General features: G+C 38.0%; 1 protein-coding gene across 1 annotated transcript in view; it reads left to right on the top strand.

Moving 5' to 3' along the window:
- HELB (DNA helicase B) overlaps positions 1-15,036 on the top strand; it is a 42,065-nt gene extending 27,029 nt beyond the window's left edge. The window contains exons 9-12 of the mRNA XM_044679205.1: positions 646-868; positions 1,639-1,773; positions 9,100-9,591; positions 14,932-15,036. Of these exons, the coding sequence (XP_044535140.1) occupies positions 646-868; positions 1,639-1,773; positions 9,100-9,591; positions 14,932-15,036 (955 nt within the window). The remainder of the gene's footprint in view (positions 1-645; positions 869-1,638; positions 1,774-9,099; positions 9,592-14,931) is intronic.
- Positions 15,037-15,258: the final 222 nt, after the last annotated feature.

The following is a 15,258-nucleotide window of genomic DNA, read 5'->3' as shown; positions in this document are numbered from 1 at the left end:
ATAGGATATTTCTGTGTCATAAGAAACGATGAATTTAATGACTACAGGGAGGCACAAAAAGACATAAGCAAATGTAGATTGAAGTAAGAAGAATCAGAGAAGCATTTTGTAGGAAGATTTCAATAATGAAAATGGAAAGAATATAAAAAGAAACTAAATATCCTGTGTTTATCATGATGGCGCTTTGCCCTGCAGAAGAGATGAGAAAATATGATTGCAGAGGTGAGGGACCATGGAGATAAGGAATATTATATATACTCTCAGATATGGCTGTTAGTTGGTTTTGCTGAACTATTTTTTTTCCTCTTTAATAGGTAAAGATGGGAGGGGATATATTAGGAAATAAAGGAGATGTAGAAACAAAAAATAAAACATTTGTTTGTAAAGGAAAAGAAAAACATAGGTGCTAAACAGCCATTCTGTTCTTACATGGAGAGGATAGGCAAATTTTCCTTATAAGCCTCTTGGGTGAACTTTCAAAGGGATTACCATTTTCAGGTTTATGGGAATTTGATCTCTAATGGGCAGTGTATCCTTGGGAGTAAATAGTTTGAAGAAAATGAAAAGCATTTAGGTAATGGTATGAGACAAGCAATGCTTGTCCAAATTTCTACAATTTCTAATCTCTATCTCTTTCCAACACAGAAATCACAAACGTAGATTTGTCTTCCAAAAAGGTGATAAAATCTGTTGCACCAGGAATGCTTACCTCTCAGACTTGATCACTCAAAATTCTGATTGCCTTCAAAATGAAGAATTAGAGTTGGCTCATGCTGAAGATCCTGATGCTTTTTATCCTAGTAAAAAAACCCATGTTTTTGAAAAAGATATCCGGCTATGCAATGGAGAGATATTTTTCATAACAAATGTATGTGGTAAAAGAGAATCACACCATTTCTACTTCCTTACATGATTTTTCTTTTACGAATTAATGGAATATATTCAAAATTTGGATAGGTCAAGAAAGCAAAGTAATGAAATTGTCATTTTGCATCTCTGTCTAGCAGATCCTAGCGGTTAAAGGGAGAAAAGCAAGTAAAAAACAAGAAATTACTAAGTCTGAGAAAATTTCTTTTGTGTTTCTAAAGCTGATAATTTCACAATTGCTAGTTGGTTGACCCTGGGCTAGTTACTTAACCTGTTGGGTCATGGTTTCTTCATCAGCAAAATGAGAGGATTATTTTAGATCACCTCTAAGGTCCCTTTGAGCTCTAAGTTTATAATCCTGCAACATTAAGTTAGATAATTCTAAAGTATTCTATTTTGTATATTCATGTTGTATAGATGACTAAATTTCATTGAAAAGAATCCCTCTGGAAAAATAGGATTACTTTACCTAAGAAGGGAATGGTACAACTATCCACGGTGTGAAAAATTAAATTTATGCCCGCCAAATTAGTAGGGGAAACAGGTAAAATCCTTTAAAAAAGTTACTTAAGCTATCAAAATTGAAACTTAGTTTTCAGGGTTACTTTTTTTTTTTGAGTTTATAATATTTGGTGCAAACCTATTTCTTTGCTCTTGTGCTTTCTGAATAAAATTTTACAGCTAATATAGCTTAGAATTTATTTTATGCTACATATTATGAAGATGAACTTTGGAATTTGTGTAAATAAGTGTTCTTTTCTTTGGTTATAGGATGTACAGAATGAAAATGGAAGATTTTTGACTATTAATAATATGGCTGGCTTAGAGGTTACTGTAGACTTCAAAAAATTAGCAGATATTTGTCATATAAGGCATGCTTGGGCAAAAACAATTCATACATTCCAGGTAAGAGACAACCTATGCAAGCTAGTTGATAAAAATAGCACAGTTGTAGTGTGTTGTGATAAATTCTGAGCCTTAGAATTAATTATTTAAAAGTAAATGTAACAGGGGGCAGCTGGATAGCTCAGTGGAGTGAGAGTCAGGCCTAGAGACAGGAGGTCCTGGGTTCAAACCCGGCCTCAGCCACTTCCCAGCTGTGTGACCCTGGGCAAGTCACTTGACCCCCATTGCCCACCCTTACCAGTCTTCCACCAAGGAACCAATACACAGAAGTTAAGGGTTTAAAAAAAAAAAAAAAGTAAATGTAACAGACTTGTTTCTTTTCTCCTTGGTTTGACACATTTTAAGTATAGTAGTCATATTACTCATAAATTACTGAGAATTTCTTATATCTTCACTTATTTCATAACTCTAATCCTAACCGTTTCAAGTAATATGTTAAGAGAGAAACTGTTATCAGTGTGATTTAGCAGCTGGCTGAGGTTAACATGTGATAAAGGATGACTTTTTCATATAGGAAGATTGAGGTTGATGTTATCATGATCGTCAGAATGTAGGACTCCTTCTACCTTCAAAGTCTTATCCCTCATACATACCCTCATGTATTTTGTGATCCAATGACATTGATCTTCTTCCTATTTTTTAAAACAAAACACTCCATCTTCCCCCTGTATTTTCACTTTCTGTTTTGCTATTCCTAGAACCTCTCCCTCTTCATTTCTGTATCCTGGCCTCCTTGGCTTTCTTCAGGCACCTAATAAAATTCTACCTTCTATGGGAAGCCTCTCCTAATCTTCTTTAATGTTAGCGCTTTTCCTCTGTTAATTGTCTCCAGTGTAACTGGTATATATCTTTGCTTGTACATGGTGCTTCCATTACACTCTGATATCTTTGAGAGCAGAGACTTTCCCCCCTTTCTTTGTAACCGTAGCACTTAGCACAGTGTCTGGCACATAGTAGATGCTTAATAAAAACTTTTTGATTAACTGGTTATGAATAGTTTGCTTGAATTTTTTCCCCTGGAGAACTTGTCCATATCCTTTGACCATTTATCAGTTGGGGAATGATTCTTGTATGTGTTTACTGTAGTGCCCAGAACTGAATACTGAATTCTATACATATTCTGACCAAGGGACAGTACAGTGGTTTGTCTCCTCCCTCATTCTCATGAGGGACCTTTTTACTTTCTTCATGTTTTTTTTTTTAAACCCATACCTTCTGTCTTAGAATTGATATTAAGTATTGGTTCCAGGATAGAAGAGCAGTAAGGGGTAGACAATTGGGGTTAAGTGACTTGGCCCAGGGTCTGAGGCCAAATTTGAACCCAGGTCCTCCTGTCTCCTGGCCTGGCTCTCTGTTCACTGTTCACTGAGCCACCTGCTTTCTCCATATATTGAAGAATTAAAAAATTACAAAATGTTCATATTAACATCATAAAAAAGAGATCTCAAATAACCCAGTCCCAAAAAAATAAATTGGGTAGGCACCAAATGAACTCTTTAAAATTTCTTTAAAACACTCTAAAGCCAGATGGATTTACAATTAAATTGTATCAAACATTCAAAGAACAATTAATTCTTGAATTATACAAACAGAAAGAAGAAATGATGGAATCAAGCCAAATTAGTTCTATGATTAAAAATGTGGTCTTGATAATTAAACCAAGGAGAAGAAAAAACGAAGGGGGAAAAAAAACCTATAAACTGATATCCCTAAGGGGACATTGATGTAGAAAATGTGAAGATATTAGGAAAGAAGCTACAACAGCGTATCAGAGGGATCATATGCAATGACCATTTGGATTTAAAACAGTAATGCAAGATTGGTTCAACATTAGAAAGAGTATAAACATAAAATACCATATTAATAACAACAAAATATCTCATGATTTTGTCAATAGATACAGAAGCACTTTTGACAAAATTTAGCATCCATTTCTATTAAAACACCAAAAAACAGGAATAAATGGACCTTTCTTTAATATGTTAAATAATACCTATCTAAAACTAAGAGCCAGAGGTAATAAGAATAAGTTTTTGTAATCTTTCAAGTAAGATTATGGGTAAAACAAAATATCTATTTTCTATTATTTGATGTAGTACTAAAAATGGCAGCTATAGTGATATGGGAGGAAAAAGAAATTGAAGGAAGACACATAGACAGAGATAAAACAAAATGGCCACTTTTTGCAATTGATGTAATGGTTTACTTCGAGATTCTGAGAGAACCAACTGAAATTAATTAGAACTATTAATTTCAGCAAAGTTGCAGGATCTAAGATAAATCCACATAAATGATCACCAGTTCTGTATGTTACCAACAGTTACCAAGAGCAGGGAAATAGATTCCATTTTAAAGTAATGCAGACTGGCCTACCAAGGCAAGCATATTATTACAGCTCCAAACTACTCCTTATAGAAATAAAACCAGATGTGGATGAGTGGAGAAACATCAGTTGCTCATAGGTGGACTGAGCAATATGACAAAAATGTCAATGCTATCTAATTTACTTATTCAGTAACATGGAAATCAAACTAGCAAAAGATTGTTTTAAAGAGCTAGAAAAAGAATAATGAATTCATCTGGAGGATCAAAATGTGAAGAATTTCAAGGGAACTAATGGAAAAGAGTGGGAAGAAAGGGGGCCTAGCAGTTTCAGATCTCAAACTATATTACAAAAGCAGTAATCCTCATTGTTAAGAAATAGAGAAGTCATTCAGTGGAACAAATTAAGGTCTGATAAACCCAGAGATCCCAGCTTTTGTTGTAGGAAATTACCTATTTAAGAAAAATTTGCAGAAAATGGAAAGCAATCTGTTAGAAACTAGATGATGTTTTAAAAAAAGCAACTGAGCAGAGATCTGAGCAAAGTTGGCTTTTTCATAGGAGTTGCAGATTACAAAAGTCAGTTTGGTTTGAAACCCTAAAACCCTGAGTCTTAAATTTTATAAAACATAGGCAGCATCTCAGTTCTTTTTAACCAAATGAGCAGCAGTTATGAGCAGGGCAAGGTGTTTTCAACAGGATTCTGACCCAGGGTGATGAACAGGGCACTCCCTCTTTCTCCCTTCTTCTTTTCTTGGGTGACTTGGCCTGGTTTCCTTATGTCACCACCTCCAGATTATGTGGCAAGATAAGGAGATATATATAGCCAATTTCAAGATTTTGCAGAGGCTTTTAATATTACTGCTCTAACCATTATATCTTATTTAAATCACACAGTTACAACTTATTAAACTATTGTAGAGGAATCCTTATAAATGATTAAAAGCTATTTAAATTCTTCTTTCTGTGTAGACCCATATCTCAAACTGTATCAAGATAAGCACCAAATAGACTTAGTCATAAAAAGTGACATCATAAACAAATTAGAGGAACAATGAAGAAAATACCTTTTAAATCTATGGATAAAGAAAGACTTCATAGACAAAGGATAGAGAAGATCACAGAAGATAAAATTGATCATTTTGATTACATAAAATTAGGAAATATTTGCACAAACTACACCAATAGTTGTAATTGGTGAGGATTGTTGTTGGAAAGGAAGCAAGGGACTTCGAAACCTCTTTGCATCATGTTTCTCTGCTATTGGTCTCATTTCTAAGATATATGGGGAACTGATCCAAATAAGATACCTTACATTTTCCTGTGTTAAATTTTTTTTTGTTTTATTATTTCTTATTTCTTACTGTCTCAGTTTGGCTTGAAATATTAACATTTTCAGGAAATCTATTTATTACATAAGGTTTACTATTTTCTGTTTAACCTATTTAGTCACCTTCCAATTCTTACCTCCAATATTGTTATTTCATTTTTTAATTTCTTCAGTTGCTTCATTTCTTTTAGGTATTAGTCCTTGTAGAAAATCCATATTTTCCTTGGAATCTCTGCCTGCAGTTGTTTGGGAGTATTCTTTTAGGTCCAATTTAAGGCATCTTTAGATCTATTTATATTGATCTGTATTTTTTGCTGCTGTTGTTGTTGTTTTGTATTCCCCAGCCTTAGTTCCTGAATTAGAGTTTTGAACCAGGACTAGGCTCTGCCTCCTGTTTCATTTTTGGGTGGAGTGGTTGCCTCTCCTTGGTTTCCCTGTGGTCTGCTGGTTTCTTATGCTGATCTCCACTCCCTAAGAGTAGGCACTCCTGGATCTTTGAGGGTTAGAGTGCTGGTGCATAGTCTTTGGGGCCACCTTTAATTTCTGAGGACACAGTGTTAAGAACATGGATCTGGAGTGTTCTTGATTGAATGCTGCCATGGAGGACTGATCACTGCCATTTCTGTGGCCCATCTGGGTTTCTGGCTACCTTGGAGTTTTCTTGGGATAGCCTTATGCCCCACCTGCCATCAGATTTAGGGTTTTTTAGGTTACAAGTATCTTTGGGTATTCTCTAGTCATTCTGAAAGACTACCTTCTTGTTTGCTAGCTGGAGGCACCGACAGTCCCTTTTCTTATTGGTTGTGGGCTTCTGAGGTGGATAAAGTCAGTTTTATTATATCTTCTCATTTGATTTCTTAATCATTATTCAGGCTAATATGATTTGTAGGTTTTGTTGGAGTAGGAATAGGAGAACTGGGCATTCAGTTTCAGTTCAGGCCGCCCATTTGATTAGATTTGCAACACTCCCCAGCACATGCCTTCTTTTCAGGCTTTGTTAAATGTGTATTTTTTCTCTGGCCAGGAGTCTGTTATCCTTGTATTTAAGCTGTGATTTGGAAACCCAAATCCCATTCTTAGATACCACTTTCTATGTAAAAGATAGCTATTCCCCCTACCCCACCCCCTCCCCATCTCCTCTAGGGAAACTGTGAAGAGAACACAGCCTCTGTCTCTATGGCCTTCAGCTTCTTGATTAAAATGTCATTACTTTTTTTGATTTGTCCTGCATTGGAGGATAGGTTGACAGAAAGCAGCCTGAGAGTCAGAAAGACTGAACTTCCAGCTCTGCCCTTGACCCATGTTGTCTTAGTGAGTCTGGACAAGACCTTCACCTCAGTGTGAGGCAGCTCTCTTTGTTGCAGAGAGGATACTGACCCTATTGCACTGGTGTAGGGAGTTTGCCTATTCAGGGCTTTCCCTGTATGCTAGTCACAGGTCCAGTTCTTTCCCTTTCCTATCCTGGTAATCTCATTTGTGTCCAAGGGAAGCTTTTCTAAGGCCTGGGAGGTTCTCTGTTATTTCTTGGGCATGTGAAGAGGAAGCCAGATAGCCCTCTTGTGCTTAGGTTAACAGATGGCTATCTCAACACCCAAGCAGGGAATCACCAGCTCTTTTGCTGCTTTTTCATCCTTCTTTGGGGCCCTACTTTGTCATTCCTGAAGGACGAGTTAGTGCTTCCTCTTCAATCTCTTCAGCTCCTTCCTGTTCAGGAAAAGCCTTAGAGTTTGTCTTTCAGCTCCAAGTATTTATTGGCTTTCCCTGGCCTCCCTCCGGGTGATCTTTTACTCTCCCATTTTCTGGCAAAGGCCAGTTTTTTTTCCTCTTCCACTTGATTGTAGCCTCTCTTGCTTTTTGGTTTTTCTTCCTTTTTTTTTTTTTTAAACCTTAAAAAAATCTTGAAACATTTATGTCCTACTAATCTAGAGCATGAGGAGGAATCCTGTATTCGCTTTTCTACAAGGGAAGCTGACCTCTCTTTGGAATATAATGGCAGAAATGCAATTTCTTATGCTTAATGCAAAAATCTCCCCTTTTGCTGTGCTGATGGATATTTTTAGTCTTAAAAAAAAAGCTGATGTTTTTTCTCTTTTAGTCAATCCCTGGCCTTTGCTATTAGTGTCTTCCTTCTGCTGATGGTCTGCCTGCCTCAGTTCTCTCCCCCCTCCATTCCTTCATTCAGCCACCAAAATGATTTTCCAAAATTCAAGTCAATAAACTTCAGTGGCTGCTTCCTGCAGCCTCCAGGATCCAGTGCAAATGTTCTGTTTGGCATTCACCCCCTTTCTCACCTCGCTCCTTTTCTCCCACCTCACTCTTATACACTCACTCTCAATTATCTCGCATATATCTTGTTGGCACATGTTTTTCCTGTTGTCTCCTGCCTTTAGACTGGGAGCTTCTTGAACTGGGATCCTTTGTTGCCCTTTGTGGACACCTCACTGCTCATCCAGTGCCCAGCACATAGTAGGCCTCAACAGCTCATTCTCCCCTCTTAGTAATCCGACAGCCACACTCTTTAACTTCCTCCTGCCTGAACCAGGCTCCCGCCCACCAGTCTAGTCTAACCATTGATTCTGCTCATCAGTTTAATTAATTGACTTTTCCTTACTTGCCTTCTCTTGCTTATGGCATTCTCCCTTAGGTCCCTTCAGAAACCTCTGAATCTCCTTCATCTTTTACCGAATCAGAAAATTGAATCTGAAGCTGCAAATTTTCCTCAATCTCATCCAAGTTTCTAACCTCTTCATGTTTGTTCTCTGACCTGGCCTTCATAAGTCCAGACCTCTCTTAGGTCACTTCTCTGTCTCATGCTTCTCTTATAATCTCTCAGTTCTGAAATCCCAGACTGACCACAGATGTTATCTCTGATGCTTTAGCTTTGTTACCTTTTATTCATTCATTCATCCATTTATTTATTTATTTTAGTTTGCATATTTATTTTTTTATTAAGAACATTTTTCCATGGTTACATGATTCATGTTCTTTCTCTTCCTGCCTCCCACCTCCCTCCCATAGCCAATGCGCAGTTCCACTGGATTTTACATGTGTCATTGATCAAAACCTCTTTCCATATTATTTGTATTAATACTACGGTGATCGTTTAGAGTCTCCATCCCCAATCATATCCCCATTGATCCATGTGATCAAGCAGTTGTTTTTCTTCTGTGTTTCTGCTCCCACAGTTCTTTCTCTGGATGTGGATAGTGTTCTTTTTCATAGGTCCCTCAGAAATGTCTTGGATCATTTTTATACCTTTTAGAAGATGAAGTTTTCCACATTTCCCAGGCTACTTGCTGATTTTATTTCATATCTCTTCTAAACTAACTTTTCTTGATAAAGAGCTGGCCTCAGAGACAAGAAGTCCTGAATTCAAGTCTCGCCTCTGGGTCATTAGCTTTGTGACATTGGTTAAGTCAATTAACTTCTCAGAGCTTTTGGCAGCTCTAAAAAGATAAATTGGCAATGAGGCAGTGGCCTTCATTGATAAAGGGAGTTTCTTCATTAAATCATAGGGCCAATCTCCATACCCCAATTATTTTCAAATTCATAAAATTAACCCAGTGAAGTTTTAGAAAGGAATGAAGTGACATTGATTTTTTGGTTTTTCTTGGACCCCAGATTTACCTGAAAATCCTTTCTACTGTAACTTTTAATTGGAAATTTTATTTCAGGGATCAGAAGAGGACACAGTGGTTTATGTCACTGGAAAAGCTGGTCGACAGCACTGGCAGCATGTTTACACGGCTATAACCCGGGGTCGCTCCCAGGTGTATGTCATAGCAGAAGAGTCCCAGCTCCGGAAAGCAGTGAGGCAAAACAGTCTTCCCAGAAGAACTCGTTTAAAACATTTTTTGCAAAGGGAGTTTGCTGATAGCTATGCCTTTCCAAAGGAGGCATCATCCCCTTCCACAAGCCATGGAGAAAGTAAGGGCTATAGCACCCAACCTACAGCACCTCCCTCAGAGCTGCTCCTATCTGGAACTGTTGGAAGCACCTTTCTTGAAATTCGTGGCTCTGAAGATAAGGATGTGACATTAATTACTAGCGGAGGAGAGAAACTGGTTTCATTTGAGGAAACTGAGATGGAGGGAGATCCATTGGAGTTAAGAGGAGCAAAGAGAAGGACTACAAATGACTGTGAAAGTCCAAACAAGTTACTTCTGGTAAGAGTCCTGCTGCCCGACTTCAGTGTTTTTGCTAATGTTGGTGCTTTTCTAAATGCACATTTCCTGCAATAGGAAGAGTCAGCACAGTGGAGTGAATGGAGGAGCAGCTTTGGATTCAGGTCCTGCCTTTGGCACAGACTGACTGTGCAGGTGGTGTGTAATTTTATTAAATCAAAAATAAGAGAAAAAGATGGAAAAATAGGATACATACATACATACATATATATAGGCTACTTTCCTGTTTGCTCCATTTAACCTTCATTTCTTTGGCCACCATTAGGCCCCACAAGCCACACTCACAGGGGAAGTCCAGCCAGCAACAAACACGGAAGAAAAGAGAGCAAAATCTGCTCTTGTCTCAGTTCATCAAACTTTTTCTCCACCCATTAACTCACACACATACAAAAAAGCTAACTATGGCTTTCAATTTTGTCTGGGCCACCCAGGGGACATTCTCCCTGCCCCCTCTTGTGAACTCTTGACTCTTATTGTTGCCTTTTTCCAGCTGCCATTCTATCTTTGTGACACTTCACATAATCCTCACCTCCAGATCAAGTTCAGGGTTATGCCAGGTATGCAGATAGTCAACAGGAGATAATGTCTCCTGCTTGACCCCAGAAAGGGAGGGGAAGGTAAATTTCCTTGGCACAGGTGGCAGGGCCCATGGGCACAACTCCTGACTTACTGGGCCCTGGGAGATAGCTGAAGGCGACAAACACTCTGAGGCTGGCTATGAACAACAAACTTGCACACTGCATCTGGAGAGGGAGTTTTCACACTAGAGAGTTCTCTATATCAGTGAAATGATCAGATTGGGTCATAAAAGAAAAAAGGTGTGATCTTTTCTTCCTTGTTTTGTTCTTGTTTTTATTTATTATATTTACATATAATTTCATTAGACCACTCAATGTATACAAAACAATTTATTGTCTTTCCCTACCTTGCTTATTCTTGTGGAGGGCATCCTGACTTCTTCACCCCCCCACCTCCACCCCTCCCAACTGTTACTGAGGCCTGTTGATTTCCCCTTTCTGACATCTCTCCAAGGCATCCCTTTCTCTTCTCTGGTGCTACCATCACCTCTCAGACACAGGCTGTCATCACCTCATGGCTGGATTCAGCTCTCTCCACTCTCCTTTGTTCTTCATTCAGCCACTAACATGAGGCTCTGATCGCATCTCTCCTCTACTCTGTAAACGGCTGGAAGCATGACAGCTCATCACTCTTCTGGAGCCGTGGTTGATTACAGCCCTGATTAGAGCTCTTAGTCTTCGAAAATGCTTTTATTTTATGGTCTTATGTTTATCAGTTATTCTAGCTCTGCCTCACTTCACTCTGAATTAGTTCTTATAATACTTCCTAGGCTTCTCTGAGTGCATTCCTTTCCTCATATCTGAGCCTGCAATAATATTCTATAACATTCGTTTGCCTTAATTTGTTCAGTCCTTCCTCAGTGGATGGATACCTACTTTGTTTCCAGGTCTTTGCTATAAGAGAAAGTAGTACCTAAGTACTTTTCTACACCCAAGTCTTTTTTTTTTTTTTTTTTTTTTTTTTTTTTTTTTATCTTTTTAATGCATCCTTAGATAGGGTATTCAAAGTATATGACCTTAGGGGTATTGAGCGCCAAATTGCTTTCCAGAATGGTTTAATCAACTTATACCTCTGCCAACAATTGTCATTTCCTTTTCTGATCTTTGCGGTTTGGTGAATTTGAGGTTGAAACCCGAGTTGCTTTAATTTGTGTTTTTCTTTATTAGTGAGTTGGAGCAATTATTTTTTCATTGTATTTTATCATTTGACCAGTCTTAGAGAATTTCTTGTTCTTAAATATATCTTGGACATCAGACAATCATTTGAGTTACTTGCAGTAAAAATATTTTCCTAGTTAATTGTTTCCCTTCTAATTCTAACTACATTAATTTGCCATATTATTTTCTTAAAACAATTTAATCCTCTTTTTTCTTTTAACCCTTAACGTCTGTGTATTAGTTCCTTGGTGGAAGATTGGTAAGGGTAGGCAATGGGGGTCAAGTGACTTGCCCAAGGTCACACAGCTGGGAAGTGTCTGAGGCCGGATTTGAACCTAGGACCTCCTGTCTCCAGGCCTGGCTCTCACTCCACTGAGCTACCCAGCTGCCCCAATTTAATCCTCTTAAAAATGGAAAGGATCTGAAAAGATCACTTGCTCAATTTGTCTTTTTCTTGTTAGCAACTGCATATAATTTCTTTGAAGTTCTGTAGACATCCTGAATCATTACTTCCACCTAAAGGCAGCAAAATATAATAAGAAAAGTGGATAAAGTCTACTTCCTTTCCTATTCTTTTCTTTTCCATGCAAATATACATTTTCTATTGAAATACCTGTCCTTTTTCTGTAACCAAGATGTCACTTTTATAACCTGCCATATGGAACAGATGAGCCAATCTCAAAGGTTAAGGGCTTTTCTGAAACTGTCTTGTTTCTTATGCTCTGGAATTTGTCTAGATGGCAAAATGGGATTTCAGAAACCCAGATATCTTCATTATCCTCACATCATCAATTGATGGTACCTGAACAATAGGGATTTTGGCTTTGAGTTTTATTCTGCTCAGAGGTGGTGTTGAATAGTGGCTAATTGAGTTAACCTTGAAGCTAGGAAGACTTAAACTGGCTTTGAGGATGCCTTTCTATCTCTGCTAGTCCATCCTTAAATGTGATGGACCTTGTTCTCCAGAACTGTGACCATTGAATAAGCAGGTGGAGAATAAAGCTTGGAAGTAAGGAGAGAGGTTCAGGCTGTACAGATAAATCAGGGAATCGTTTGCGTAGACATATTTGTGTTCAAGAGAACTGATGAGATGTGAAACTGTATAGAGGGAGGGAGGTGATGACCAAAGAGTGGGCCTTATGGACATTCATGATTAGTGGGGGTGAACTGAATAAAGATCTTGCAAAGAAGCTGTGAGAAGGGATACTATAGCAATGGAGGAGAACCAGGAAAGAGTAGTGTCTTTCCTATAGGGTTCAAAGGAATGAGAGAAAAATCAGTAGAGACATCATTTAGCTTTTGTAGGTAGCATAGCCAGAAAAAGTAGAGACCTGCCCAGGGATGCTAGCTAGTGCAATGCACACAGTGAGGCTCTTTTAGACCAGGAAGACACAGGCATGCCTGTAGGAAGTTGGGACACAGGGAAATGTGGGATGGGGAGGGCTATCTTGGAGAATGGGATCTCTTCGGTTTGGCAGAGAAGGATCCTCTCTTGTGAGACTTGTGAAAAGTAGAGTGGAGGAAGTATCTTAGTGCTTTGAGATGAGACTAGGGGAGAAAAGGGGGCCTTTGAAGTATGGCCCCACTTCTCCAGAGAAATGAGACAAGTTTCTCTGCTGAGCAGGGGAAAAGCCATGGCAAGTTCAGAAAAACTACTGTGGTGAATGAGACAGTGAATCCATTAAGAAAGTTAAAGGGGTTGCTATGCTAAGGTGAGGGCCTAGTAGAAGTTTTATAGCATAAACTTTTTAGTGGAACCACTTAGCACTGTTTTGTGATTTTTCTTTATCATTTAGCAATATAAGAGCAAAGGCAGCAGACAATGGGAGTAATTTAGTACTAACAATTGGCAGGGCATGATCTTCAGTAGGATAAAGGGACAAGGGACTTGAACATGGTGTAGAGTTAAATTGCAAATGATGGCAAGATCCACAGGTATGAGCATCTCTGCGTAGAGGTGAGAATAGGGTTGAGGAACAAGTCATAGTAGGGAAGAAAATGAAACTAGCATTTATTATTGACGGCACTGTGCTCATTACAACTATCATCTCATTGGATCCTTAACGATCTGGCAAGGTGGTGCTTTCTCTAATAGCTCCTTTTTACAGTTGTGGAAACGGAGGCAGACAAGTGAATTGCTAAGCTAATAAACACCTGAGACCATATTTGAACTTGGATCTTCTGATCCCATGCCCAACACTCCACTCTCACTATTTCACTGCCTCTAGGTAGTTAAGTAAGGAACTGTGAGGTTAGAGTATTGAGGGAATATCAACACTTATGTTATGAGGGCAGAAGTTGAGAAGGGGAGAGATTAGAAAGGAACCGAATTCTGGGGAATGAAGGAAAAGTTTCTAGAAATCACCAGACAGTATTGGTTGGGTGATAGACATGGATTGAATGAAACTCAAGAATAGAGATTACTGAGTGATCCCAGGAGAGGGAGGAAGGAGTATTTCAGCTCCCTCACTCTGGGGTGGGAATATGAGTGAAAGTAGAGCCTATTCTAGGGAGAGTGTCACCATCACAGGGCAACAAGATGGAAGGAGGAGGATTAAAGTGAAAGCTAGTTTGTTACCTGTGGAGTATGCACTGCAGAGAGCTTGGTGGGAGGTATGAAAGAGGTATTTGATGGCATTGGTTTGAGGATACTACAAACAAGGGAATGGGTGAGTAGGGAGCCAAGGATTGGGGATATGAAAACGCAACTAAAAAATCCCAATGTGAAGAGGGAATTAAGATCAGATAGCATCCATTAGGCAGAACCACTAAAAGGACTGACTTGATAGCAAAAAAAAAAACTTTCACCAAAGTTGAAATCGGAGCCCATTTACTTTTACTCTTCCATTGTTTATAGTGAATATCATGCATAGAAACAGGATTATTGCTGTCTAGCTATCACATTCCCTGACTATTCTGGCCATATTTGATTATCGCATTGTTTATTTATCAATATATCTAAAGAGTAAAGGCACTCACTTTTTGGGATAACAAGTTTCTTTGATTGAATTAGTTAAAGTAGTTAAAGTAGTTACTTAAAAAGCAGTTATTATTTATAAGTGTGCCCTTTCTCCCAGGATAGAGAGAGATTTTTCTAAAATAATGAAGTATGTGAATCACATTGCTTTCACCAAACATTATTATTGGCACTTTAGTGAGTAAAAAGTTTTTTTTTGATACTATTATTTATAAATAACTCAATTAATTGGTTTTTATGTTTTTCACATCCTGCACTTCTATTTTTTTGTGTATATTTTATATAGCACAGATTTTATTTATGAATATATTCACAAATTAGAGGTATACGTTTAGAAATTGTTTGATTGGAGTTGCATGAGAAATAAAGAGTTTGGAGGTCATGAATGATTATATCCGTGGTCACTCTGTTAAGCCATACAAAAACCTATACCTTGGCTTGTAGTTATTAGTTTTAGCCCACAACTCTAAAATTGTTTAATTTCTTTTAGTTGTTTAGGCTGACAGAAAGGAAACTGCTTAAGGGGAAGGAGGGGGGAAATAAAATTTCTAATAAATATGGAAAGTTGGTTTAACTTTTGTGGCATTAACATTATTTTCTTTTTGACAGGTGGAAGAAACGTCTCCACTTGTATCTGCCAGATTTCAAAATATGACACTGAAAAACTTGACTCCCAAGCAGCTTTTCAAAACTGCCGGAAGTGAAGGAACTTAATTTCTGGTTGAATAAAATGATTACAATATATTTTTATCTTCAATGAGGAAATATATATCACACTATGAAGATGAAATTGACCAAGTTTTAAGTGGAATTTTTGGATTTTACAGAATCTGGAATAACAACGAATGTCACACAGCAGTGACTTTTTAAGCTTTATTTGAACTTTTTCATATTTTTAAGATCATGGCTTAATTGCTAGCATAATTATGGTCAATG

This window comes from Gracilinanus agilis, chromosome 5 (genome assembly GCF_016433145.1).
Source record: "Gracilinanus agilis isolate LMUSP501 chromosome 5, AgileGrace, whole genome shotgun sequence".
Classification (NCBI taxonomy): domain Eukaryota; kingdom Metazoa; phylum Chordata; class Mammalia; order Didelphimorphia; family Didelphidae; genus Gracilinanus; species Gracilinanus agilis.
The sequence above is the reverse complement of the archived record's forward strand: the minus strand, read 5'-3'. Positions and strand labels throughout refer to the sequence as shown.